The sequence below is a fragment of the Lepidochelys kempii genome, chromosome 8 (genome assembly GCF_965140265.1).
Source record: "Lepidochelys kempii isolate rLepKem1 chromosome 8, rLepKem1.hap2, whole genome shotgun sequence".
Lineage (NCBI taxonomy): Eukaryota > Metazoa > Chordata > Testudines > Cheloniidae > Lepidochelys > Lepidochelys kempii.
Window position 1 is genome coordinate 53,486,110 of NC_133263.1, and position 25,614 is coordinate 53,511,723.

Here is a 25,614-nt window from a genome sequence, read left to right on the forward strand (position 1 = left end):
GTGAATTGATAAGTGTGGCTCTGTTCTTATTTGCATACACGGTTTGGGTGAAATCCCACCCCAGCTGCTGCAGATTCTGTTACTCTGCCCAAAGACAGCTCTAGGGGCAGTTAACCCACCCCCCTCCCCCGGTATGGTAACAGCTTATCACTAAGGAAATCTTGATTTCTGATGCACAAGGCAGCTCAGCGTCTCTCCCCCTCCTCCCCCCTCCCCCCCCCCGCCACTTTCTTCTCTCATGGGTGGTGGTGGTGGGCGTGTTGTGTTTGAAATGGCCCAAGCCAAATTCGTGCCAAAGGCCCTCCCACTTTCCTCCTTTATAATCTTAATCCTTCAAGCCTGTTGTCCCAGTCACCTCTGAGGGAGCCTGGCCACACCGCTCCCTTATCTGTTGAAGAGGTCAGTGTTGAGCCATGTGTCAGGACTACTTTTCCTGAGGGCCCAGTGTGCTTCCCCTCCCCCCCCATACACCTCCCTAGGCCAGCAGAGTCTAGATCCAGGCATAAAAACAAACACAGATCCCCTGCATATTGCTGCCTAGCCCGGCCTGTAGGGCACCCCCATATCTATCCTATCTGTTCATATTGTGCTGGTGCCCCTACTCTCCTCTGTACTTATCACAGATTGATTTACTGATCTGAACAGCAGCTGGACTGAGTTTGCACCCCATTGGCCTTTAGCCCCAAAACCCATTGGTCCCTTAAGATTTTCTGTCATGGTTTCAGTGGGATTTTCACCAGGGGCACTGGACTTATCCCCTTGGCTCCTGGTAGCAAAGGAGGGAAACTTGCTCCAAAAGGGGGTGATTTAAGGTGGATGTAGTTGCCTCCTGGGGAAAGGGAGGTGGGCTGGGCGAGGCGCGAGTCCTGACCCTGGATCCTGGAATCACTCAGATGGACAAGGATCCATTCCACAGGGTGGAGCCATTTGTATACCCAGAGTATGCTAGAGTGGCAGGACTCCCCTGCAGGCATAAAAGGGGAGAAGTGACTGGTTGGCGACTCCATAACCGTCCTCTCTGTCCTTGTGTTGCTATGTTAGGGATGCCGGCGGGAGCACTGCTCTGGATCTGAAGAAGAGCTACGCTCTGAGGGATGGGGAGGCCCAGGCCAGTGGGAACCTGAGTGACTCCTCCAGCGGGGAATCCTGCTGTGGGCAGCCCAGGAAGCGAGGGCTGTCCCCATCCCGTGTCCGCTTTGAGGACGAGTCTCTCCGGGATGCCGAAGTTCGCTATTTGGAGAGGTTGCAACTGCGTCAGAAGCGGGTCTTGGACTCAGTCCTCTTGACTCTGGGCCAGAGCCCACTGGTCTCCAAGCCAGATCTTTCAGATTACATCAACGGGGACTTCCACCGCAAGGAGAGCGGGGTCAGTAAAGCCGGCAAGGAGCAGCAGAACTGTGGGCAGGCTGCAGGGACATCTGCGCACCAGGCCAGCAGGGGGTGCTCTGAGAAGGCTGAGCCCACTGTGCTGAGTGCAGAGGGGAAGTGCAGAACCTGTGGCTCCTACCTCAGCGGCTCAGCAGTTAATCAGAACATGGACGACAGGGCTGATCAGACTGTTCAGCCCCTATCGGAGGGCCACAGCGTAACTCAGGAAAATAAAATAATCAGCACTGGGACTGAAAGTGGGGAGCCAAGCACTTCCCAGCAGGAAGCGAGAGGAAGGACTTTGGGCCCGAGGGGGTCTCCCCTCTGGATTCTCCCCTCCCGGCAGCGTGTTCACACGGAGCGGATCAAGGAGACGTACATCGGGGCCGTCACATATATAGACGACGTGGACTCAGCTTTAGACAGTACCGACACGTCTGACAGCTGCAGGACTGACAGTGAAGAGGCTGGGCCAGGGAACTCCCACCCCAAGGGTTATCAGGATGCCAGAGGCCGCTGGCCTGACGGGCACCAAGCTCCTAGGGGAACTGGTGCTCTGGAGAAGGACATGAGGGGCCGGAAGGCGGGGCAGGAGGAGTGCAGGGTAAATGGCGGCAGTGGAGGGGCCAGGGTCTCTGACAACGCGCTTGGTACTGGCAGGGCTGTCATCAGCGAGAACATCAGTGAGGAAAGAAACTCCAGCTTGAAGGACACCCTGGTGCTAAAAGAGGGTCAGGTGACCAAGCCAACAGCCATTGGGGTGGAAGCACTTTCCAAAGGTGGCCAACTCCCAGCTGCACCTGGGCTGGCTGGGAAGAACAGTGGCTGGTGTGATGCAGTGCTCGGCCCCGTCCAGCAAGGGCACGTCCATCCTCCACCCCCTGCCCAGGGTCAGCCATCAGCCCCGTCAATCCCAAGCAAAAGAGGCACACTGGAAAGCTCTGCGCCCGACCCTCAGCCAGCCAACAAGTTAAGCCAACCCAGCCCGGCAACAGGCATCTCCCAACAACAATCAAAGCAGCGGGCACCAGGCTACAACTTGCTGGCTCGGGTCCCTGCCCCGCCGCTGACTGGGAAAGCTTCCTCCCCTGTGCCTTACAGGAAGGCTTTCCTGATGGGTAGCTACAGGCTGACAGGCCATGAAACTGGGCACCTGGACCAGACCAGTGACCTGGTGACTCGGCCCACATCTCCTCCGGGCAAGCGTGGGTCTGTGGAGGAGCAGGAAAGCCAGCACAGCCCGAAAGTGCTTTCCAAGGGCCGACTCCTGGCCTTGTCCACCAATAACTGCAACAACACACGGGCCAAGCGTCAGCATGATGGCCAGGCTGCTGGCGTGGCTCTGAGCCATGGAGAGCGGGCTGCGAGTGTCCAGAATTTGCCTACTTCCTTGGGAGAGAGTAAAGGTAAGATGGGCTTATTGCTGCTGGCCTCCATAGTGACATGGCTGTGTTATGCCTATGCTCCGTGCACTGAGCTGGCTTCCCATTGGGGTCTTGTAAGCATTGTCTGATTGGAGACCTGGCCACGTCCCTGCCTGCTCTCGGGACAGGTAAGTGAGCTCTGGTGCTCCTGCAGACAGTCTCGAGATCTGAACTCTGCAGCAAGGGAAGCAGCGGGCTCTTGGAGCAGAGATGCTTCACTGGTAGAACTTGCCCCCCTCTGGCAGCTCATCAACGCCTGAACTTGCTGGTCATCAGGCTGCAGTGCCAGGATCACACATTTGCTGTGCTTGGGGATAAGACTCGGGGAGGGGGGGGCAGGTGAGGCTGGCTAATATGGGAATGGCGATGAATGCTGCCCAATCCAGGACAGATGTTAAAGAACTGGAGGGGGCAGAGCGGGGTTACTGTCATCCAGGTGAAGGGAGAGTCCCAGGTGTATGGCATGAGTCTGCTCAGCCAGCTGAGATGGGAGCTACCGTCTGCGGGGCAGGAGAGGCTTCGGGAATGGGTATCTGGGGAGAGACTAGACCCTCCAAATTAAAAGGTGTCAAGTGTCACTTGAGGTCCTGGCAGCTCCATTTCAATGGGGATCTAGGAAGAGTAATGAAAACTATCCCTGCTCCTGCAGTACAGTGGGTCCGGCTGAGTGAGGTCTGCGTCCCGGCTGACTCCAATAACTGGGTCAGACTCGCCTTCCTGTCCTGTTTCTGAACCAGCCAATGCGTGCTCGTCTCTGACTCTGTTGCTGTCATGATAGGTCCATCCTCAGCAGCTGCTCCCTCTGCCGCTCCCAGTGCCGTCTGCTCAGCTGGCATCACCCTCTCCTTGGCAGCTGAGGAGACCGACCCCCCCCAGGCCGGTCCATTACCCAGTGGGGAAGTGCCAGTGTCTGGGTCAGAGCAAGCAAAGCGGTTCATGGAAGGGAGGTGAGTAAATATACAGCAAGCTCCCTGCTCTGTAACCACATCAGTGGAAGGGCTCTGAGCGGCTGGGCATTGGGCTGACTCCTGCATCTGTAACCTGCACGGCTCCTTCTGTGGCTGCAAGTAACGACCCTCGGGGTCTATGGGTGGGCTTGTGTTGTGCCTGGTATGCAGAGCGATGCTTGTGACCACAGAGGTGGCAAACAGAAGAGAGAGACTGGCAACCCATGCGCTGGCAGCTCCGCCTGGCAGTGGGGTTGTCAAAGCAGGCAGGGGTGTGGCAGTTAGGTCCCCAGGCCTAAGATGGACCTGTCTGCTGGTAATGAGGCACTGTGCATATGTAAATGTCTGTCATCCTCTGGTCCCCCTTCAGAGGGAGTTGAGAACAGCTGTTTGACCAGAGGGGGTCAGCATACTTTCCATCCTCCAGATCTGCAGCCCCTTTCCGCATCCCTGGCTCTTTGTTTCCCCAGCTGCTGCTAGCAGGATAGCACGGCTTATTGGTTGGCCGGCTGGCACAGCTGTAGCTGCTAATTGGTGGGGAGCCAGCCTGCCAGTATTAAACCTTCCCCTGCTGCTTCTGCTCTCCCATCCACCTACCTGCCCATCTCTCCTCCTCTGTCAGCCCCTCCCTAGAGCTGGCCAGAAACTTCCTGTTCCCCACTGTGACTTCCCCCAAAAGCTGCTGCTGCCGCTTCCCAAAATACCCCCCAGCCAGCATGCATTTCCCCCCTTCCCGTCCACATCCCAGAACACTAGAAACAAATAATCCTTCAGTGAAGACATGAAGGGGTTAGTTGTACCTGATCCCGAGTCATGGTGTTCATTGTAGACCCAAATGAATCTCTGTTCAGCATCGAGAGGTTTTCAGTGCCCCCAGTGCTGGTACTGCTGTGTCTTTGCCCTTTTCTTTGTGCCCTTTAACAAAAGGATCTTCCCAGCTTCTTCCATCCCAAATGTTTTTCTTTGTTCTCTACCACTCCTCCCCAAATTGTAGTTTCTGCCACTTAGTTTAACGGCCAGTGTTGCTCCTTCAGGCCTGGGAGAGTTTGAAACTTACCTGGGGGTCTTTCCACAATTTGAACAGCCCACCCTGGTGTGGGGTAGGAAACTGGAGCCAAACTATGGTGGTCTCTTGTAGCAACGGCAATTTAAAGCACAGTGATAGTCTTACTCACACGCCTGCCTGCCCCTAGGAGAGGCCACCTCTCCCTGCATGTACCCATACTGCTTCCATTCATTGCTGTCTGTCAATAGGGCCTGCCACAGACCTTTGTGAATAGTCCCGGAATCCCACCCAGGTGTTGGGTTGCTTGCAGGTTAATCCAGGTGCTATCAGGCATGCATGATGGGTGTGGTCTGCGCAGGGAGGTGTATTCTTAGCAGTTCCCACTGAAATGTCACCATCACCTAGTCTATTATCCTGGGACCAACATGGCTACAGCAGCATCACAGTCATCACTAAGGGGCTTATAGCTGAGCTTTGATGACAGGGTGTTAGGACATATGGGTTGTATTCCCATCTGGCACTGACTCAGTGACCTTGGTCTGTGGTGATGGGGGCTGCACTCTGGGATTCCCCCCCCAGATGCTGACCAGCCATAACTCCAGGGGAAGTCACCGTGCGAGGCACGTGTTCAACGTCACTGAAAACCTGGCTTTTCTCTCGTCCAGTAGCTCGGGGATCATTCTGATCTGCCTGTGGCTGGGCAAAGGGTCAAAGAGGGGAAACACTGGGACAAGGACCTGCGGAGGGGTCAGGCTTGGGGAGACTGAGTTTGGATGAGGAGCCTGGGAGGAAGACTGGGACCAGTGCACAGGGCGGTGGGGGTGGGGGATGACTGGAGGCCAAATGGGTTGGGGAGAAACAGATAAGTTGAGGAGCTGGGAGTGGGAAACTGAGACATGCTGTGCAAGGAGACTGGGATGTGGATGAGAAGTCTGAGGAATGGAGACTGGGACTGGCTATGAGGAGAAGGGAATTGGGACCAGGAGCTGGGGCGGGGAACAGAACACAGACAGGCTGTAAGGGATGGGGCAGAAGGGGTTAAGCGTGGGGGGTCAAACAGAAGGGTCTGACAAATAGAGCACTCTCCCATCCACAGCCCGGATGGGAATTTGCTTTGATGTCAGCAAATATCTGTGAAACCCCCTGGCAAAGTGCATGTCCTCTGCCTCTAGTCTGCAGAGAGGATGACAACCTACTACTGCTATCAGTTACTCTGTTAGCTTAAATGGCAGAGATCTGTGATGTGAATCTAAAGGTTCCAACCCTGCTGATGAACTGTGCGGGTGTCTGTGTGACTCTGTGTGATAGAATTTGGTTTTTTGGTTTGTTTTCTAGAACCTAGGAAATTACACACACAAAGTATGTTAAAAGAATGTTATTCAAGTTTAAAGTCAAGGACTCAAAAGTTAGAAATTCCAGAATTAAAGCAATCTTAATGTGGCCCCCTTGTGCGCATGCGTTATGTTAGTCTTTAGTTACATGATTCCATACTACTGTTTCCACAGGACCCTTGACTTGTTTAATGCACAGGATCAACCTGCTTCTGGGGGTGAATCCTAATTGTATAGTGATGTTGGAAGGTGTGTAGTGAATGAGGAAGAGAGGATGGTCTTATGGTTAAGGCAGTTGAATAATGTCCTGGAGAATTGGATTCTATCCCTTCCTCTGCCAAAGAGTTCCTATGTGACGCTGGGCAAGTGAATTCAGTGTTCCTCAACCGATGGGTCTAAGTTCCCTCTAAGCTGTGTGGCTGCGCAGGGCCTATTAAGCCTATTAAGCCCCGCGCAGGGGCTCAGGGCTGCAGTGGGGAGAGGCACCCCTCTCCACCTGCCCTAGTGCGGACCTGCTGCGCCCGGGGGAGGAGCCCCTCCCTTGGCCCAGCCCAGTCCCGCCAGAGCTGCCACGACTAGGGAGAGGCGCCTCTCCCTGCCGGCCCCAGCGTGGACCTGCCTCGGCCAGGGGAGGAGCCCTTCCCTCAGCCCGGCCCAGGTCCGCCGGAGCTGCTGGGGAGAGGAACCCCTCCCTCAGCCCAGCCTGCTGGAACTGCTGCAGCTGGGGAGAGGCACCTCTCCCCTGGCCAAGAGCTGCTGCCTCAAGAGAGGGCTGGGGGGGAGTCATCTCTTCCCACCGCAGCCCCAGGGCAGCCTGCACCCCAACCCCCTCATCCCTGGCCCCACCCCAGAGCCCACCCCCTGTACCCCAACCCTCTGCCCCAGCCCTCAGTCTCCTCCCACACCCCAAGCCCCTCATCCCCAGCCCCACTTCAGAGCCCTCAGCCCCCCACATCCCAATGCTCTGCCCCAGCCCTGAACCTCCTCCCACACTCGGAACCCCTCGGCCCCACCACATGAATTTTGTTACGTGCACCAATACGAAGGTGATGTCACACATCATGTCCATATTGGTGCACATAACAAAATTAATTCCGCACATGAATGTAAAAAATTAGAGGGAACACTGGCCACAGCCCCTAGGAGAGTGGGAAGAGTCCTGAAAGGCAATCGTGGGGAGGAGTGGGGGGGTGTGGCATTGACTCTTTTATTACAGCCTAAAGCAAAGACAATCTTACTCCCCACACACTCTTACCCTTCAAGGTCAAGATCTCTGTATCTCTCAAAACACAGAGATGAAATGATCCTTGTTGTTACGGCTACATTTTTACTCTGATAAAAGGAGGGGGATTGTGAAAATATCTGACTTTGAACAAGGGTTTGCCAACTTGAAAAGGTGGAGAAACACTGACTTAATCCGAGCTTTTCACAGATGGTCACTAATTGTGTGTTCCTAGTTCTCTGGGTGCCCAACGTGAGACCCTGGGGGCTGATTTGCAGAAGGGCTGAGCACTCTCAGCTGCATCTGGAGTCAACAGGAGCTGTGCTGTGAACATATGAAGTGCCATAGAACACCAAGTCCTCTGAAAAATCAGGTCCTAGGGGTCTCAAATTTGGCACCCAAAATTAGTGGACGCCTTTGACCTTAATCTCTCTGCCTCATTTTGCTCTCTGTGTCTGTCCCCTGTCTGTAAAATGGGAATAATACCACCTCATCTCACAGGGCTGTCGTGAAAAAAACCCAATTAGCGTCTGTAAAGCACTCTGATACTGCAGTGATGAGCACTGTAGAGAGCCCATGAGGAACTTACTAATTCTGTCTTCAGACCAGGGTTTGAACAGTTTGGAGTAAATAAGGCCTGGAGACACTCACTGAACAGTGAGGCTAAAACAAAATGTCGAATAGGTGCTAGTTAAATGAACACCGCCCATCCTGTGTGCGGAATGAGGCGGGGCCCCAGGACGAAAGAGCATGTGACCCAGTAATTAAGTGTGCACAACGGAGCCAAATCGAGGTTGCCCAGGCAATATGTATTCTGCCAATTCCTAATTTTTGAGTGTTTTACTTTGCAGCTGTAATATAATGTTGTTTTAATGCAGATTATTTGTGTGCAATTTATTCTTACCTTGTACAATATTCTCCATTAGTCCTTGCGATCTTTCTCACGAGGGGAGTCTGGATGTTTTACTCATGGCAAGTTAACAGTCTAGTTTATAACGTTTACTTTGAAATACACTTGCCTTTTAATAAACCTTGTGTTTTTCTCTGGGTTTCCCAGAGCTGATTCTCATATAAGTTAACCTCCCCACTACCACCCCAGCCAGTTTTTAGGAACTGAATAGTTTACAGGGCTTAAAAGCCAGAGAAAGAATGGACACAAACCTCAAGGATTTCTTTTCACTAGCAATTTTGTGTGTGCTCCACTTCTGTTCCCCAAGCTGCAGGTTTGAGGCTGAAGAATCTGGTGGCTTATGGTTTCTACCCATTCATGTATTTGTTTTAAATTTTGATCATGCATAATTCTCACCCCTGTGTAGACACCCAGCAGAAACCAGGTGCTGACATTGTTTTCATAGCTAGAGTATGTGCACCAAAGCCACGCTAAGGGATTTTTCCATTCACTGTCACTCAGAGGAGCCACTTTATTTCCTTTTTACCCTAAAAGAAAAGGAGGACTTGTGGCACCTTAGAGACTAACCAATTTATTTGAGCATAAGCGTTCGTGAGCTACAGCTCACTTCATCGGATGCATACTGTGAGCTACAGCTCACTTCATCGGATGCGTACTGTAGTACGCATCCGATGAAGTGAGCTGTAGCTCACCAAAGCTTATGCTCAAATAAATTGGTTAGTCTCTAAGGTGCCACAAGTACTCCTTTTCTTTTTGCGAATACAGACCAACACGGCTGCTACTCTGAAACCTTTTTACTCTGTATTTTTTACATTGCCACACTGGGAACGTCTACAGCTGCTCTTCTTGGGTTTTAGAGAATGTAGTGCTGGTGAAAGTCCTTCCCTGTCAGGACACATGGACAGTGGCTGTGTAGGCTTTCTCCGTGCTGCTGTGTCTTGCTGGCTCTGCCACATGAGAAGGAAGTTCTGCCTCTCCGCTGAGATGGCCAGGAAGGTGCCATTTGTACTCGGTGGCTTTGAGGATATGGACACCAGCTTATTAAGAACGGGACCCGTCAAGTCATTTCACACAGGCCACCAAATACATCCACCGGGCCCTGTGTGCATGTGTCTTTGCTGCAGGATTCTGCCGTGCCACTTGAAGTTGTTGATGCTCTTAGTAAAACAAACTCTCACCTGCTGTTCTCTCTTATTGGAATCTAATACAGTGTTTGCTCTGGGCCTGGCTGCAACCTCTGACATCTCTATTGAAATGGAAACCCCTTGTCTTTTAGCAAACCACTGGATGCCCACCCAGAGCCAAAGAAGCCGTCGGCCGCTGCAGCAAGCAGGAAAGGAGGGGGCTCTTCTGCATCAGGGCTGAAAAAGTTCTTCTGCACCCTCAGCCAGAGCACCAAGCAGAAACTGGGCAGGTTCCGGTGCTACAGCATGGATCAGATTCCCCCCGAGGCGCCAAACCTGGCTCCATCCCCAGAAGCCACGGCAGATGCCACTGACTGCTCTAATTTGAAGAAAGCACCTTCCCTGCAATCACTGCGCCTGGTGAGTCCCAAGCGCGACTCTGTACATGTTGCAGGTCTGGCAGTTGTGAGATCCTTTACAATGGAGGTGGAACACAAGGTCTGTGCGTGGCTTAGACTAGACAGAGCGCTGGGGAATATAGCGTAGTAGAGAACAATCCTGTGCTGGGTGTGATTTCCAGCTCTGTGACCATGGGCAAGTCACTTTACTTCTCTGTGCCTCAGTGTTCCCTTATGTAAAATGGGAGTTAGGACGCTTACCCTCCTTCCTAGAGGAAGCTCATTGAGATCTGTGGAAGAACAACGCTAAATCATCATAATCCCTAGGTTTTACAGCAACCTGCACCACTGGATCCCAAAGCACTTTACAAAGGAGTGCAGTATCATTATCCTCATTTTACAGATGGGGAAACTGAGGCACAGAGGGAGAAGGGACTTAACCAAGATCAGCCAGTCCGTCAGTGGTAGAGCCAGGAATAGAACCTACGTCTCCTGAGTCCTAGTCCAGTGCTTTACCCACTAGACCACGCTGCAGAGATGTACTATTTAAGTCTGACATACTCTGTTATTTCCTTTGAAGAGTATGCGGGCTGCTGCAGCTTGAACTGACTGAGAGCGCGCTGCACTAGCATCCTTAAGCTCACCCCTGTCTGTTCACGTCCTGCCAGTCTGCCTCTGCTCCACTGTGTTGTGCGCCAGACTGCGGAGTGAGGCTTACAAGAAAATTGGTCAGCACAGCTGAACCTGTGCCCCAGGCATAGCAGAGGGGATGAGAAGAGCTGGGGAAGTGTAACAGAACAAGGTAGAAGAAGATGGAAGAGTGTAGTGGGGGTGGGGAACAGACAACAGAGGGTGCTCGTGTGTGTGTGCTCGTGCAGGTGTGCATAGGTCACTCAGGTTGGGTTCAGTCTCACTTTCTGCATAGTCCTGGCTGATTGGGCCTTTTCAGGGTCAGACATACCCAGGCCCAGGAGGGCACTGGAGCCGGGTGGGTGGTCTATAACCTAATCTGTTTGCAGCCTTTAATTATAGGGAGTCGAGATACTGATCCAAAACTGAAGTCCCTTTGCTAAAGCAATTGGCCCAAAGCCCCTCCGGTCCCACTGGGGCCCTGTGTAACATTGCTCCCAACAAGCGCTGAGCAGTCCAGGGTGGCTTAGGGAATTTTATGAGAGCAGGCTTCATCGGACTCCTTCAGGGGTGCACAGTTTCTGAGCTAACCTGGAAGGTGTCGGAGTTGTCTTCAAACGTCATTAACTCTGTGCTTACTTGTGATTATAAAAGCAAGACAGCCCAGTGCTTCTTTGGAAAGCATTGAGCATAGATTCATAGAAATGTAGGGTCAGAAGGGACCTCGAGAGGTCATCTAGTCCAGCCCCCTGCACTGAGGCAGGCAGGGCCAAAGAAACCTAGACCATCCCTTACAGGTGTTTGTCCAGCCTGTTCTTATAAACCTCCAATGACGGGGATTCCATGGCCTCCCTTGGAAGCCTATGCCAGAGCTTCACTGTCCTTATAGTTAGAAAGTTTTCCTAATATCTAACCTAAAGCTCCCTTGCTGCAGATTAAGCCCATTACTTCTTGTCCTACCTTCAGTGGACATGGAGAACAATTGATCACAGTCCTCTGTACAACAGACCATAATATATTTGAAGACTGTTATCAGGTCCCCACCCTTAGTCGTCTTTTCTCAGGACTAAACATGTCCAGTTTTTTAACCTTTCCCCAGAGGTTGGGTTTTCTAAACCTTTATCATTTTTGTTGCTCTTCTCCGGACTCTCTGTTTATCCCTATCTTTCCTGAAGTGTCGTGCCTAGAACTGGACACAGTACTCCAGCTGAGACCACACCAGTGCCAAGTAGAGCGGGACAAGTACCTCCCAGGTTCTTCTATCTGACACTCCTGTTAGTACATTTCTGTTAATACAGTGATGCTGGGGAGATGAAAGAAACAGGGATTTTTTTTCTTCCTCTGTTGACTTTTATGGTTTTCAGAGGGTTCAAGAGGATTTGGGGTTTAAAATGCTGGTCTCTTGGGAGGTCCCTGAGCATCCCCTTCTGGCAAAAGACACTTTTGCTTGGATTTTCCCCAAGAACTACTTCTGGTTTTCAGTACTCTCATTCTCCCACTAGGTGTCACCCTTCTGCCAACTGAGGAAAGCCTCTTCAGTACAGAACCTGCATTCTCTCCTGGGCAAGTCTGACCGTTCCAGCTTTTATCTGGAGGGCAAGCCAGGGGAAAGCAAAGCAGCTGACAGGTAGGAATGTGGGAGGGCCAGGGGCACTCCCAGTTCACCCCACTCCAGATCTCTGCTGATGTGTAATTGTTCTGAGAACACTGACGCTACCGATCTGCGATGCAGGTTGCAGCTGGTGCTGGGTGATAGTGTTCTACGTTAGTCTGTAATACAAGTTTATTCTACTAGTGGTAATGCCAGTGCAGTAGTCAATAATTGATTATTGAGCTCTGGCTGCGTGCTTGGTGCTGCACAAAGTCTGGCGTGAGATAGGATCCTTGCACACTGAGCAGTTCTGTTGCAAACCAGTGTGGACATCACTTTATTTCAGGTACACTGGGTTGTGTGCGGTTCTTTCTGGGGAGGTTCTGGTAAGGAGCCAAGCTTGGGCCTGTCTGTAGGGGGTCTGAATGTGTTGAGGGAGGAGTTCCTGGTGCATGGGGCAGCTTGGAAGGTGCCAGTGTAATAAGGGTGATACACAGGAGTGCTGGGAGGAGTGTCTTTTGGCTGGCCCATGCCAGGGCTCCATCTCCACTGGGTACTGTGACGTCCGGGGAAAGAGCAAGAGGGGCCTAGAAGCCCTCTAGGAGATTGGGTGAGGGGGCATGAACAGGGGGAAATAAAAGTGGAGATGCAGGCAGGGCCTCGGAGGGGTGACCAGGAAGACAGACTGTCTCTGTGATGCCAAAGGGCTGGCAGGGGACGCCAGCAAAGGGGGCTGAAGAGGGATATGATACTCTGAGTGGGAGGAGAGGTAGATGCAGCACTTGTACCCCAAAGCACATTAAATGCCATAGAAATTACTTCACCACCACAGTGCAGTCACCTCCGGGCTGGATGCTGGCGGATAGCACAGTACTGACGGCATGGGGGATGCTTGAGCCAGGCACAGCGGGGGAGACTCTTATACTTGCAAAATGTGCTGCTGGATTTTTAACGTCTGGGCAGAACAGACAGGACCCTACGTCCAGACAGTCTGAAAGACCTTGCACCTGCTTGGAATTCTGCCTAACTGCCTCCAAAGGGCAAGTTACCCCTGAGGAGCTGGCTCCAGGAAGGCCTTGCACACTTCATGCCTAGATTGCTAAAACCTCCATTCTGGGAGCAGTGGAGAACGGCAGACGCAGAACTCGGATTCGGAAGCAGCTGCTTGTTAGTGTGAGCGCTGATTGGATTGGTCCGTTGTGGGTAGGAGGGTCTAATGAAGAGAGATGAGATGAAATGAAGGAAAGGGAAACCCAGGTGAATATCAGGGAACACTTTGTAAGTGCGTGACCTGCTAGCCTATGGGGAAGTGACGGGAGCCCCATTGCTGGAGCCATTTGAAACCGGATTGAACAAAGGCCTGGAGTCAGTGGGCAGAGAGGGAGACAACCACACCTGGGCTCCTGAGGGATGGGCTTAGAGGATCTAATGCTGCAGGTCTCTTCCATTTCTAATTTTCAGGAGTCTCCCCTGAACTCCCCTTGGTAAGATTGGGGTCTCCTTTACCTTGAAGCAGGAGAACCAAGGGGATGTCCTTATTAGGTAGTAACACTTCAACCACTTGCCTCAGGCTCCTTAGAGTGCACGCTGGACTTGAACCTGTGACCCTAAGATGAAGGATCTGTCTGAAGCTCTAGGCCTCAGCCCTTTACTTCCAGTAGCTGAGATATTACACCTCCTTGCTCCAAGGGTGGTGGGTTCTTTGCGCCACACAGCAGTAATGTTCCCTCTGGCTCATTCCCTTCTCTCTCCAGGAAAGTGGGTGCTCTGCCCCGGCGTTCCCTCAGCGTGGAGGACATTGGCGCCCCCAACTTGGTGCGAACAGTCGGGCGAGTGGTAGAAGTCTTCCCGGATGGAACCAGCCAGCTGGAGCTGCAGCGCCCTCCACAGGGCACTTTTGGGTTCCGTGTCTCCTCAGGGAATGGTCGACCTGACACAGGTACCTGCTCTGAATAGTCACATGGGGCTTTATGGGAGCACCATCGAGTAGCTTTTAGGGTTTGTTGCAGCTTCTTGAGACCTTAAAAATACCCCTTTCTCAGCACCTGCTTAGTGCTGTTAGTCCCCGCCTGCCTGGTGTGTGTGCCAGGCTGAAACCCCTGGCTTGTCTCCCCTTTGGGTCGGTCTCCTGTTTGTGCTGTGGCCCAGCTTTGAGAATGGCGTGTGTTAATTCTTTACTGCTGGAAGGGAGCTGGGCTTTTTCTGTGGTGTGTCGTACATAGGCGATAATGTTCGGTGCCTGTGTATGTTACCCAGCTTGGACTGGGAGCAATTGTCATTCCTGGGGTGGGGAGCAATGACACCATGACTCCCTGCAGCTTTATGGGACAAGAGGTGGAGAGAAGCCAGTCTGTCGGCTCAATACTCAGGATTGCTGGCCCTGGCTGCAGGGAGCCTGGACAAAGACAGCAGTGTGACCTACGGGCAGCCAGTCTCAGGCTTAGGAATGTTTTGGATGGGAGCAAATTCCATAAGTGGGGCCTCTGTAGCAGCACCCTGCTTCTGGCGTCCCATGAGCATCACCCCTGGGACATGGCAGCCCAGGGCGGTCGAGGTGGCTGCCTTAGCCTGCTGCAAGGGGTCTTGCACCTTCCTGAAAAGCAGCTGTTGCTGGCCCGTGTAGAACACTGGGCACGCACTGGATGGTCCCCTGGGCTGACTCAGCCTGGCAGTTCCTGGGCTGTTAGCTTGTCAGCAGTAGTGGCTCCCAAAACACCCCATCTAGATCTCTCATCCTCAACCTCCTCTGCCGGGGTGGGGGAAAGCGCCTGTGTCCAGGGCCAGTTGTTTCTGCAAATCCCCATGGAGCCCTGGAGTGCCATCCTGGAAAGCAGCCCTCAGGCAGTAGCGGGCTCTGGGACCTCCACCAGCCTCAGGCTAGCCCTTTGTTATCGCCCCATTCCAAACAGAGAAGAGCCCCCTGAAGCGGGTAAGGCTCAGGGCCTGACTGACTCCAGACATTCCAGGGTTCTTCCCAGCCAGGCTCCTGGCAGTGCTGCAGTGCATCTGACTCCTGGCATCAGGTAGGTGGGCTCCAGGAGGAGGCTGGTGTTTGATTTAACCAGCCTTGACTTGGGATACTATGTTCCACTGAAGACGTTTAGTGAATTTATTGCCATGACCGCTCTGCAGCCCCGACTCCTCGGTTTATCCACAGAGCCGGTCCAGCGAGCAGCCCTGCTGGGTGCCTCTAGCCCGACCATCCTGGGCTCCGGGGGTAGTTCCTTCTGCATCGCCGCAGCTGAGACTCAGAACAAGGATAGCCGTTCAGAGCCCCTTGGGGGAAGAGAAGGAAAGTTGGCTATTAAGGACTTACATATGCCCAATGGCTGAAGAGCTCTTTAAAGAGGGCCAGTGAGTCTCAGCCTGTTCCACACCAGGACCCCTCTCCTGTTTGGCAGGGTGGTCGTGACTCACAGGCTCGGAACCCCCTAACCATGGCGGAGTTCCTCTTACAGACTGGCGCGGAGCTGGGACTGTGCAGATGTGAGTGCTGTGGGTGAATGCACTGCAGCTCTTGGCAGGCGCGGCCTTCTCTTTTCCCATCTGTTGTGCGTGTGTTTTGCTGCTTGCTTTCCCCACTGCGCTGCACGTTTGATGTTTATTTGCCCGGGGGAGATGCCCCGCCCCGTACGGACAGCTGGGGACTCACATCGGCATTTGCTGTGGTGTAGCAGCAAGGAATGGCCAACAGGTGGCCTGCAGGCAGGGATGGACGGCCAGTGATGGTCCTGTGGTTTGTGGCCTAAGCCCCTCTCAGCATCCCTGTCCTACCTTAAGAAATGAACATGAGGGCTTGCCTGGTGCTGGTAATGAGGGGTGGAGGTCTGTACCTTTGTCGCTGCTTCCAAATTCAGCCCAAATTACAGAGACAGGGTGGTTTGGCGGCCGATGTGCAGTGAGTGGTGGCTGTGGTCCCGTCACTAGTAGACGTGTGATTTCAGTGCCCCAGCAGGCATCCTTATTGGCAGTGTTGCTTCAGAGGCCATCAGTTGAGCAAGCATGAAAACTGAACCCCTCTCTGACTGCAAGCGCTCACCATTGGAGCAGTGTGGGCCAAAGGTTTTTAGTGAACTTGCAGCCTATCCGGATCCCTCTGTGGCTTGGTGCACCATGGGGTCTTGGACCACTCCAGATCCTGACCTTTCACAGTCTGGCACGCTGTGAAACTTGGAGCAAACAGGAAGGTCAGAAATTCGAAGCAGCGGGTGTCAGTCGCACGTGCAGGGAATATGTGTGCCGAGCTGATAGTTTTTGATCGTTGTGCTGTCCAAAGGTCCCAGGTGGGCCCCATTGTGCTGGCCAATGTACAAACATAGGAGGAGTGAGTCCTTGCCTTAAATGTCTTATAAGTTGAAGAATATCCCTGTGTGCGCTGATTTGGCTCTCCACCTTAGTGAAATGCCACAGTGAGAATTTTCATTCTCTTAACTGGTCTGATCGCAGAGCTTTCCCAGTTGGTCTTCCAGCATAACTCTAGGTTTGCCTTCATCCCCTGCTCTCTGGAGAGCTGGCCTGAAACGTCTGCCTGGTTCTGACCAGATGGAGACTGGAGAGTTGTACCTAATACTCACAAAGGAAGAGCAGCTGGGCCAAAGTGACCTAAGCAATGGTCTGTTTGCAGTGTGCAACATCAGCAACTGCAGGAGCTGAGAAGAAGGGTAGGAGTTGGTGCAGGGATCCTAGTCCTAGGAAGCTGCACCTTCCTCTCTGCATAACTGGGGCACTGAGTGGGGTCTCTGTTTGCTTTGCAGGTATTTACGTCCAGGAGATGGCAGATGCCAGCACAGCCAAGCTATACGCAGGGCTTCTTGGAGTGGGGGACGAGATCCTGGAGGTGAACGGTGCCAAGGTCACCAGGCTTGGCCTGGCCCACATCAACGAACTGCTGTTACGGGCCAACACCCTATCCATCCGAGTGCTCAAGCAGAGACCCACCAGGCGGTAGCATGGAGAGGCCAGGATCCTGCTGAGTTGCACCCAAGAAGCACGATGCTATGCAGTGTTCAGTGGTCTCGCTGAACAAGGCGAGACCTGCATGTGGGTGATGCCCCTGCTGCCTAATGGGGCGCTGCGGGGACACTGTCCTTGGCACGGAGCCCAACTCCCGCTGCTAGGAGATGCCTTTGTGACTGGAACGATGCCTGATGCCACATCTGGGACCTTTCTGTGCTAAGTAGTGAGCATGTGCAAAGTTGTGATGGACAACGCGGATCCCTGTCCGAGGCCAAGGGACTGTCAGGGCGATGTCTGCTGCACGGCCTCGGTCTGTCTCTGTTGGGCGGGCTGGTGCACCGAGCAGCTCGTGCATGCTAGGCCAGGAGAAATAACGGGTGCTGCTGCTTTGCCGGGGCCACTCGGCTCCCCTGCGGTGAGTGTTAATGGCCGGGGGTCTGCACCCAGACCTGCTGAGTAGCGTTCAGGGGCCAGACTTTTTGTGCAATATTTTGTTCCCCAACATTTGTCAGCTTGGGGCAGATGGGGGTTTTATTTTCTGCCCTCATCCACCAAACAGTGACTGCAGGCAATGCAGGAAGGATCCATGACCTGCCAGCTCGGTCCCTGCTGTTCCCAGTGGCCAAACAGGAGGGGGCGCTGCCTGATCAGCATATCCATCAGAGGCTCCCGTGGTGGGGGCCTGGCAGCGCCAGCATCTTCAGCTCTGAGTGCCGGCCTGTCAGCTGTGCAGCAAGAGCCCCCAGCTGCCATGCAGCGCCACCCTCTCGGCAGGTCTGCCTTTGTGCCCCGGGTGCAGTCAGTCCCTCTCCGGTGGCGTCATGTCACTGAGCCACAGAGCTTTCCCACTGGCTCCTTGGTGCCAGCCTGAGATGAAGGCCAAGGTCATTCCTGGGCTAACTCATGCTGGTGAAATAAAGGGCAGGACATAGAGCCCAGGGACCTGTTGGATGTGCTGCTGGGACCTGTTCAGTCTGGCAAGGGACTTGTTTAACCAGTGTTGGAAACCTCTGTACGTTCATCATTGTGTTTCTCTTAAGTTATTAAAAATCTCTGATGGAAACTCTCCACACCCTGTAACTGAGTTATTGGAGCAGGTGTGAGAGTGGGGGACGGGAAACAGGCCTGTTAGTGTTTGCAGGTAGTGCTCTGAGGGTGGCCAGGTCAGGACCATGCTTGCTGATGGGGTACGGTGCTGCCAGGTATCCAGTGCCCTAAGAGGGGCATGTAGGTAAATTTTGAGGGGGAAGGTAGTTGGTGTTGGTCGGGATATGCATGCTGGGAGGGACAAGGAGATGGGCAGGAGGGAGGAGCAGCCAGTCTCAGCATCTGTCAAAGAAAGCCATCCCACAGCTGGGGAGGGTCCCCGGTTCACTGGGTGGATGGGAGGCTGGGATCCGTAGGTCTGGGGGAAGGGGGGAACAGGATGGCTGAGTCTGGATGGGAGGGCTGCAACCCAGTTATGGGGCTGGAGCAGCAGGAAGGTTAAGTCACTTAAAGGGGGACGTGGGTTGTGGGGTGAGTCTGCTTAGGAACAAGCAGACTTGCCTGCAGTGCTCAGTGCTGCGCAGTGAGCTCCCTATCTGAGGTTAGTCTGGCAAATCGACACAGTTAATGTCGAGAAACCAGAGTCCTACCAGAACTGGGGCAAGTCCCAGAGAAAGGCCGGATGACAGGCTGCTGATCTGGCAGCTCAATGTGCTGTGGGCAGAGGGAATGCAAGCTGGGGGCTTGGAGACCTCCCAGCCTGCTGAGCGCAAAATGGGGGACACACATCGTGCAAGGACCTTAGCGGTGTTACTAGTCGTGCGCGGGTGTGACGGTTCTGCTTGAGACACTAGAACCAGCAAAATACGGTCCCTGGGACTGCATAGGATGAGACATGGGAAGGCGGCCAGAGTGAAGAAAGGGCTACGGTCGGTAAACTGTGACCTAATCTAACATGATGATGCTTAAAAGCAGGGCCAGAGGGACGGAGGAGCCAGCCCAGGAGAGGGAGCTGGTAGTGGAAAGCAAGGAAAGGAGAGGTTTGTAAGAGGATGCACAGGGAGGGACTTTTGCTGGTAAAGTGGAGAACTTGGGAAAAGGGGAAGTTCTCAGCAAATTGCTCATTCCAACCTTATCTCTGCCTCCCTCCCACCTCTGCCTCTAGTAGCCTCTGCACCGGGAGCATGCTCTGTCTGATATGCACTCACGCCCTGGCTCTCCTAGGTGTTCCTTGGCCTTCACTCTCCATCATGGCTTGGGTCTTTGCTCTCCCAGGAGGTCACTTTTGCCCCTCCTCACTGCTAGTGGTTTTAACTAACCTTGTGACCGGAGAGCAGGCAACACTGCCAGACTGAACAGCTGGGTCCAGCCCTCCCCACCCCACTCTCTGCAGGCAGCACGTTCCAGTTGCCAGTTAACATCTTTCCCTGTAGCAGAGGGGAGGGGACATGATGCTTTTCACTTCAGAAGGGCAGTTCACCCTGGGCCCAGGTTGATAATGGCTGAAACACATTTCCACCGGCTGGCTGGTTTGTGGGCTCGGCCAGTTCATGCTGTACAAGCTTCCCCATCACACCTCCATTGCCACAACTTGCCTCAGGGAGAGAGGCCAACAGTGGGCTGAGCCTGAGTGCTGCACTCCCCTCTTCACCCTAGATGTTGCCCGCCTGGATCAGGGCTGAAGCCCCGTGGGTGGGGAGGGCTTGTGCTGCTCTGTTGCTGAATGCAGGGCCCAGCTGATCTGGCACCTTCACTGTATGTATGTATTAAATAACTGTAATAAAACCGATGGCGAAACAGTGCCCGCAGCTCCTCTCTGCTCCCACCACAGAGGAGGCAGTAAGAGCCATTCATCTCTGCCCTCCAAAAAAAAATTATGATTAGCACAAGGGAGACGGCCATCAGAGTCACAGCCGGATGGCTGTGGGCAGCAGATGGATAGCCCTGGGTTCCAGGTGCTGCCTCTTAAAAGGAAACGCTATGTGGCTCTTTATCTGTAGAAGGCCGCCTGATTTAACTCTACCGCTCCCTCGGCTGGTGAGCTGAGCTGAGTGGTTTATGCAGGCAGCCATTCTGGCTTCTGTGTGGCAACAGCTGCTCGACCATGAACCGTGTCCTCGCAGCTGTGCTTTCCCAGCCTGGCCAATTGGTTTTAGGTGACCTGCAAAGGGAAATATTTTAAAATGGGCTTTGTGCCTCTTTCATTGCATCTAGATTTCCCCCCCCCTCAGGAACAACAGGGAGGCAGCGTCTGGATTTTTTCCTGGAGGTCCGGTATGGGAGAGCGGGGTATAGGGGATGAATCGTTAACAGTGACGTCCTTTTCCCTGAGGACTGGACAGGTGTGGCCACAAACAAATGGAATTTAGCATCCTTGCCACCCCTCTCAATTGCTCAGCTTTCGTCTGTGCTGGTGCTGTGAACCCCACCGAGTCTCCAGCCCTTCGCACCATTCCAGGGACGGAAAGCCTTGCATTTCTGATGCCACCACCCCTCTTTTAGGGAGGAAAAACATTTTCATGCTTGCTTTATCCCTCGCAAAGAAGGGCACGACCAGCCCATTTCTTTTTTCCACTGCAGGTCACCTTTCCAGGGGCTGCCAGTCTCACCTGTGAGAGGACGACAGACGGTGGGAACCCAGGTGCAGAGTCACTGGAATGGCAGACAAGCTAAGGTCTCGTTACGAGACGTGTGGAGCTACACGGAGGAGGCTTCAGCGCAGCAGAGCCTCGGCTTCGCTGATATGTCAGTAGGCGCTTAGGGGTGAAACGTGCAGCCTGCCTCAAGTGCTTATAACTGAGGAGTGGAACATCCTTCGCTAGCCACTGGGATGGGCTAGTTGAGGTTGGTTAACGCTGGGTTTATTTTGGCACAGGCTGATAGTCACTCCTAGTGAATATATGTCAGAGAGAGCGAGCTGGCTGCGACGTGTCCCAGAAGTAAACCCTGCGGGTGCTCTCCATACATGTGTAGGCAACCCACGCTATGGTGGGAAAGCTAGCCAAAGCCAGCAGGAGCGCAGTTCTGGATTTGTTCCAGCCTGCAGACAGCCCTGCGGGGGGAGAGCATGGGAAGAACGGGAACAGCATCGCCCCTGTTCTCTTCCCTCATGGCAAGGAGAGGCAGCCTGGGTGGTTGTGTGTCAGTAGCAGCTACCCAGTTCTCTCCTACACACACACAGGAAGCGCTGTCAGCTACGGGGGGCCAAAGAGCCAGTGTTTCCAGCCCCTTGTGGGACAGCCCCCTGCAAAAATACTGTTCCCTAGCACTTAGGTCAAATGTTATGCTTTCGAAGTGCTGCCCAGACACCCTGGGAGGCGGTGTAAGTGTGGCCGCTTGTAACTGGCAGATGAGGAAAGTGGGACACAGAGGCAAAGCGATTTGTGTGGGACCATCCAGGATGGCAGTGGCAGAGTGAAGATTAGAAATCAGCTGTTCCTGACGCTGGGCCATGCTGCCCCTCCATTGTCTCAGGGCACTTTGAAAGTGCCAGTGACCCCATTAGAGCCTTTTATCATGGATCCCAATGCAGCAGGGCTGGATGCCAAGCCCCGCTTAGCAGCTGGGGCCAAAGGGAGCAAGCATGGTCCTCCCTGAGCAGGCCGGCTAATCCTATGGGAAGCAGAGGAGGCAGAGGCTGCTGGGGTGGGGAGTGCAATGATCTGGACATCGTGCTGTGCCGATGGTGCAGGGGTACCATGGGGACAAATGCAGTACAGCCAGAGAGGTGTCGGGGGTGTGTGTGTGTGTGTGTGTGTGTAAGGCTTAGCCCATGCATGGATGCAGTGACTGGCTGGAGGCTACTGTCTCTCCCAGCTGCAGAGGGGGCATCAGCCCCCTCCCCGCTGCGTGACTGCTCCCCTTTGCCAGCCCTCTTACAATTGGAGCTCTTCTCCTGCTGCTCTAGAAAACTGGGCCCTGTACCCTCTGTTCTGTGCCAGCTTTCCATGCAGCCCCAAGGAGCCTGGGCACAGCTGGCATTTCCTGCCTCCATGGCAGCTGGAAAGAACCAGTTCAGTTCAAGCACACACACACCCCCGCCACGCCGCCTCTGTTGCTCCGGAGGCAGGAGGGCCCCCTGTGGCAGCAGCAAGCCTCTGTGCCCCGCTCACACCCACTGCAGGCCCCAAATGGCGCTGGGCCAGCAGCCAAGGAACGAAGACACCTGCCCAGCTACAGCTCTTCCAGCCGCCTTCCTTTCGCCCAGCGCCGCCCCCGCTCCTTGGATGAGTAATTCGGCTTTTGTTCTTCATCCCCCAGAGAGTTTATATTTCAATGCTAATGATCCCAGGGTGTCTGGACAGATTGCCTGGCTGTTCTTCACCCAGGGGGAGGGATCTTAGCTGCTTGCAGAGCTTTTCTTTTAAAGAAAGCGCCTGTGAAGTATAACAAATAACCTCCCTCTCTCTCTCTCAAGCAACATCATGCTGCTATAAAATCCCCAGCCAGAGGGGGCCACCCCCTTCAAATGCCACCTCTGGGGTGAATCTGAAACTGGCCTTTAGAAAAAAAGAAACTGAAAGAAAAACAAAATACTAGCAGGCAAATCAGATTAGCGGCATCTTAAAAATCCTAACCTAAATAAAGGCCCTGTGAGTGGCAGGCTGGAGCTGTGCTCCATGTGGGAGAGATCACGCGCAGTTCTGGAAAACTATTTCTTCAAGCCTGTACCGTGTGTCCTCCTTCGCCATTCCCCTTGTGGAATGCACCACCGGGCCAGTGACTGTTTGCACGGTAGAGACAAGATTCTGATCAGTACATCTAACTACACAGCAAAGCAAATTACTGAAAGTGCTGGTGTCTTGATGGCACCAGGATTGCCAACCCTGGATGTTTAGAAATCGTGAGATTTTTTTTTTTAAAGTTCTGGATTCTTTTGATTTGTCTTCTGTTTTCTGAATCTTTCGATTTCATCATGTCAAGCTTTTGTCTTCAGCTGCGAGGGCTAAAAAAATCCTTATGCTGAGATCCTCCTGTCATAACTAACGCCAAGAGCTGGGGCTTTATTAAGAGCACCACCAAAAAGCGTGAGACTGGTGCTAAAATTAAGAGTTGGCATCACTGATAATAAACAGGAACCTGCCTCTTGATGCAAAGTAAGGCTGAGAATGCCGACTTCCCCTTAGAAAGCACTGGGCAGTGTAAGTTCCATTGTTCTGCAAAACAAAATCACTGGTGGTCAACCTAAATGTGCCCCCAAATCTAGGTCTGAGGAAAGGCTAACAGGGCAGCTTTTATTCAAAACAAGTCAATCCCATGGGAATTCTTTTAAAATTATCCTCAGCAGAGTTTGCATCCCAGACGTTGCAGCATGGGGCCAGTGCATGTGATCGGTAACCAGTGTGACCTCACTTGCTAAGCTGAACCCCAAAAAGCAAAGGGCATTAAACACTGAAAAGTAAATTCGAATGTAAAGAATCTCACTCTTGGTTTGTGGGGGTGAATTGACTTGTCACCATTTCGGGCACTGGATGCTCGACTGGGGCCAAATCCCTGGATCCAAACACCTTTCCCCACTTTACTGAAAGTTCAGGTTTGGATTTGGATCCAGACTTAGCTTCAGGCCCATCTCTAGCAAACTCTTTAGGTGCTGGGGGAGAATCTCCAGCCCACTCCCTGATGTGGTTCCCCAGCTCACCTGGAAGCGGTATGGCTTGGTGGTTCCTCCGCTCTGGGTTCCATGCTCCGTAGTTGGGAGCCAGTCATGCTGTTGGAATCAAAGTAAAATTCGAGAGCATTTTTAAGGCTGCTACAGCGAATTTGAACAGGACCCCATATGGTGAAGTGGGAGACACGCAAAAAGAGAAATTCACTAACGTGATCTCTTCTGCCTCTCGTCAGGACCGATAGCCTATAACCATACTGTGACTGTGCGGTGCGCTCGGTGATCTATGTAATCCCCCAGCTTCATTACTCCTACATAAAACGCCCATCCCTGTGTTGGAGTGAGCCACATGCAGGCATCTGTGTCTGTTTGTTTCACTGGAGTTTCTTCCATCAGGCTTCCCTTCAACAGGTGGGAAGCAAAGAGGGAGAGGCAGAAGTTTGTGGTGCGATGGCTGACTCGGCAGAAAGATACATCACCTACTATTGGATAGGCTGGACAAGGTCAAATCAGGTGAGTTTGGTTCTGTCCCCATGGGTTGGAGAGGCTGGTGGGGAACAAGTGGCCCTAATTCCAGCAAAAGGCCCCATGAACCAGGTAATGTGAGAGCCAAATGCTGGGCCATCCCCCCCACTACACCAAATTCTGCCCTCAGATAGCTGTTGTCCTTTCATCAGCTGTAAGAGGGACCATGGCTGTGTCAGAGGATGGAAGAGAAACATCTGCTTCTGGCACAAAGCAGCATGCCCATCACTGCATCTTTACGCTCAATCCAGAAAGCCTACGCTTGCTCCAACTCGCTCCTGGGGTGCTCATGCTCTGGCTGTTAAAGTGAAGAATGGAAAGACCCAGACATAACCTACTTTCTTCTCCTTAATTCTTTGTCTCCCCTCACTGTCGGAGGAAGCCAGCACTGGCAGCATTAGGGACCCTACAATGACAAACTAGCACATGTGCTCAGTGAGGAAAAGCTTCAGTTTTGAATTTCCAAGCTAGGCTGTGGCTATTGCTAAGGGATCAGTGCACTGCCCCCTCTCTCCTTAGTGCTCACAACCAGACCTGTGGGTTTTTCAGGGGAGAGGGCTGTGATGGCATAATCCCTTCTTCTCCTGCCTTTTGCCCTCCACCGGAGCTCTGTTGTTGAGGGGGGGCTGCTAGCTACTTCCCGAGCAGCAGAACCTTTGACAGGAGTTGCTGACACCTCCCATCTCCCCTCAGCAGTGTTTTCTACAGGAGACCTGGCACTATGCTCCTCCCCCCACCCCCAGCCTGCTAGCACCTGCTCACAGATGGCTGTTCTGGCAAAACCCCACTTGGCAAAGACCTCACTGCAATTTCAGAGAAGGTCAACTGGCTCCAACGGGCAGGAAATAACTTCCCCACTACTTCAATTTCAGGCTCTGTTTGGCAATTGGTCACTTGGATTGTGATGCTGCCAATGGGACTGGAAGATCCCCAGTGCAAAGTGCGTACCAGGCCCATACGTGAAGACGCCATCATCTCCATGGACTCAAGCAAGGAAAGTGGAGGTAAAATGAACTATTGCTGAACCAGGCAATTTGCAGCAACCACTTAGCACAAATTCTGCAGGCAGAATCTCTCCATCCAGAGGGCTCTGGGGAAGTGTTCAACTTCTTAAAATGACCAGCTGTTTTGACGGAGGGAAATGAGATGATTCAGGGGATTAGTAACGGGAAACAGAGCATTTCTCCTGGGAGGTGGCTTGCTGAAATACAAACTAGTTTAGTAGCTGCCCAAAGCTGGTGCCATCCATTGACACTGTGATGACAGAGGTGAGACGAACGGGAGGGCTTACTGCCAGCATTAGCCAGGTCTCCACAGCGTAGGAGCCATTGGTATTAGCTTCTTTGGTAGCACTCCCAGCCCAAGCCACAGGCTTTTGGGCATGGAGATTGCACTGTTCTGTCAGAGCTGAGGCCCTGTATAGGAAGGCTTCTCTCTGTTTATTCAGGTGCTTGTATGGTCCCCTTCACTACAGCCCCTGAGCCTGCATTGCTCTTGCCAGTGCTGCATCTGTTGTGTGAATGGAGGGTTCCAGTTGTCAGGGAGAGCAAAAAGTGGAACTTTTCATGGGCAATTAAGTCACTTGTTTAA

General features: G+C 53.2%; 1 protein-coding gene across 4 annotated transcripts in view; it reads left to right on the plus strand.

Annotated features, from left to right (window-relative positions):
- KIAA1614 (KIAA1614 ortholog) overlaps nucleotides 1-18,071 on the plus strand; it is a 44,188-nt gene extending 26,117 nt beyond the window's left edge. For all 4 annotated transcript variants that reach the window (XM_073356582.1, XM_073356580.1, XM_073356583.1 and 1 more), the window contains 6 exons: nucleotides 1,042-2,774; nucleotides 3,571-3,739; nucleotides 9,485-9,752; nucleotides 11,863-11,987; nucleotides 13,706-13,890; nucleotides 16,706-18,071. In XM_073356582.1, the coding sequence (XP_073212683.1) occupies nucleotides 1,042-2,774; nucleotides 3,571-3,739; nucleotides 9,485-9,752; nucleotides 11,863-11,987; nucleotides 13,706-13,890; nucleotides 16,706-16,899 (2,674 nt within the window). In that variant the 3' untranslated portion in view covers nucleotides 16,900-18,071. The remainder of the gene's footprint in view (nucleotides 1-1,041; nucleotides 2,775-3,570; nucleotides 3,740-9,484; nucleotides 9,753-11,862; nucleotides 11,988-13,705; nucleotides 13,891-16,705) is intronic.
- The last annotated feature ends 7,543 nt before the right edge of the window (nucleotides 18,072-25,614 follow it).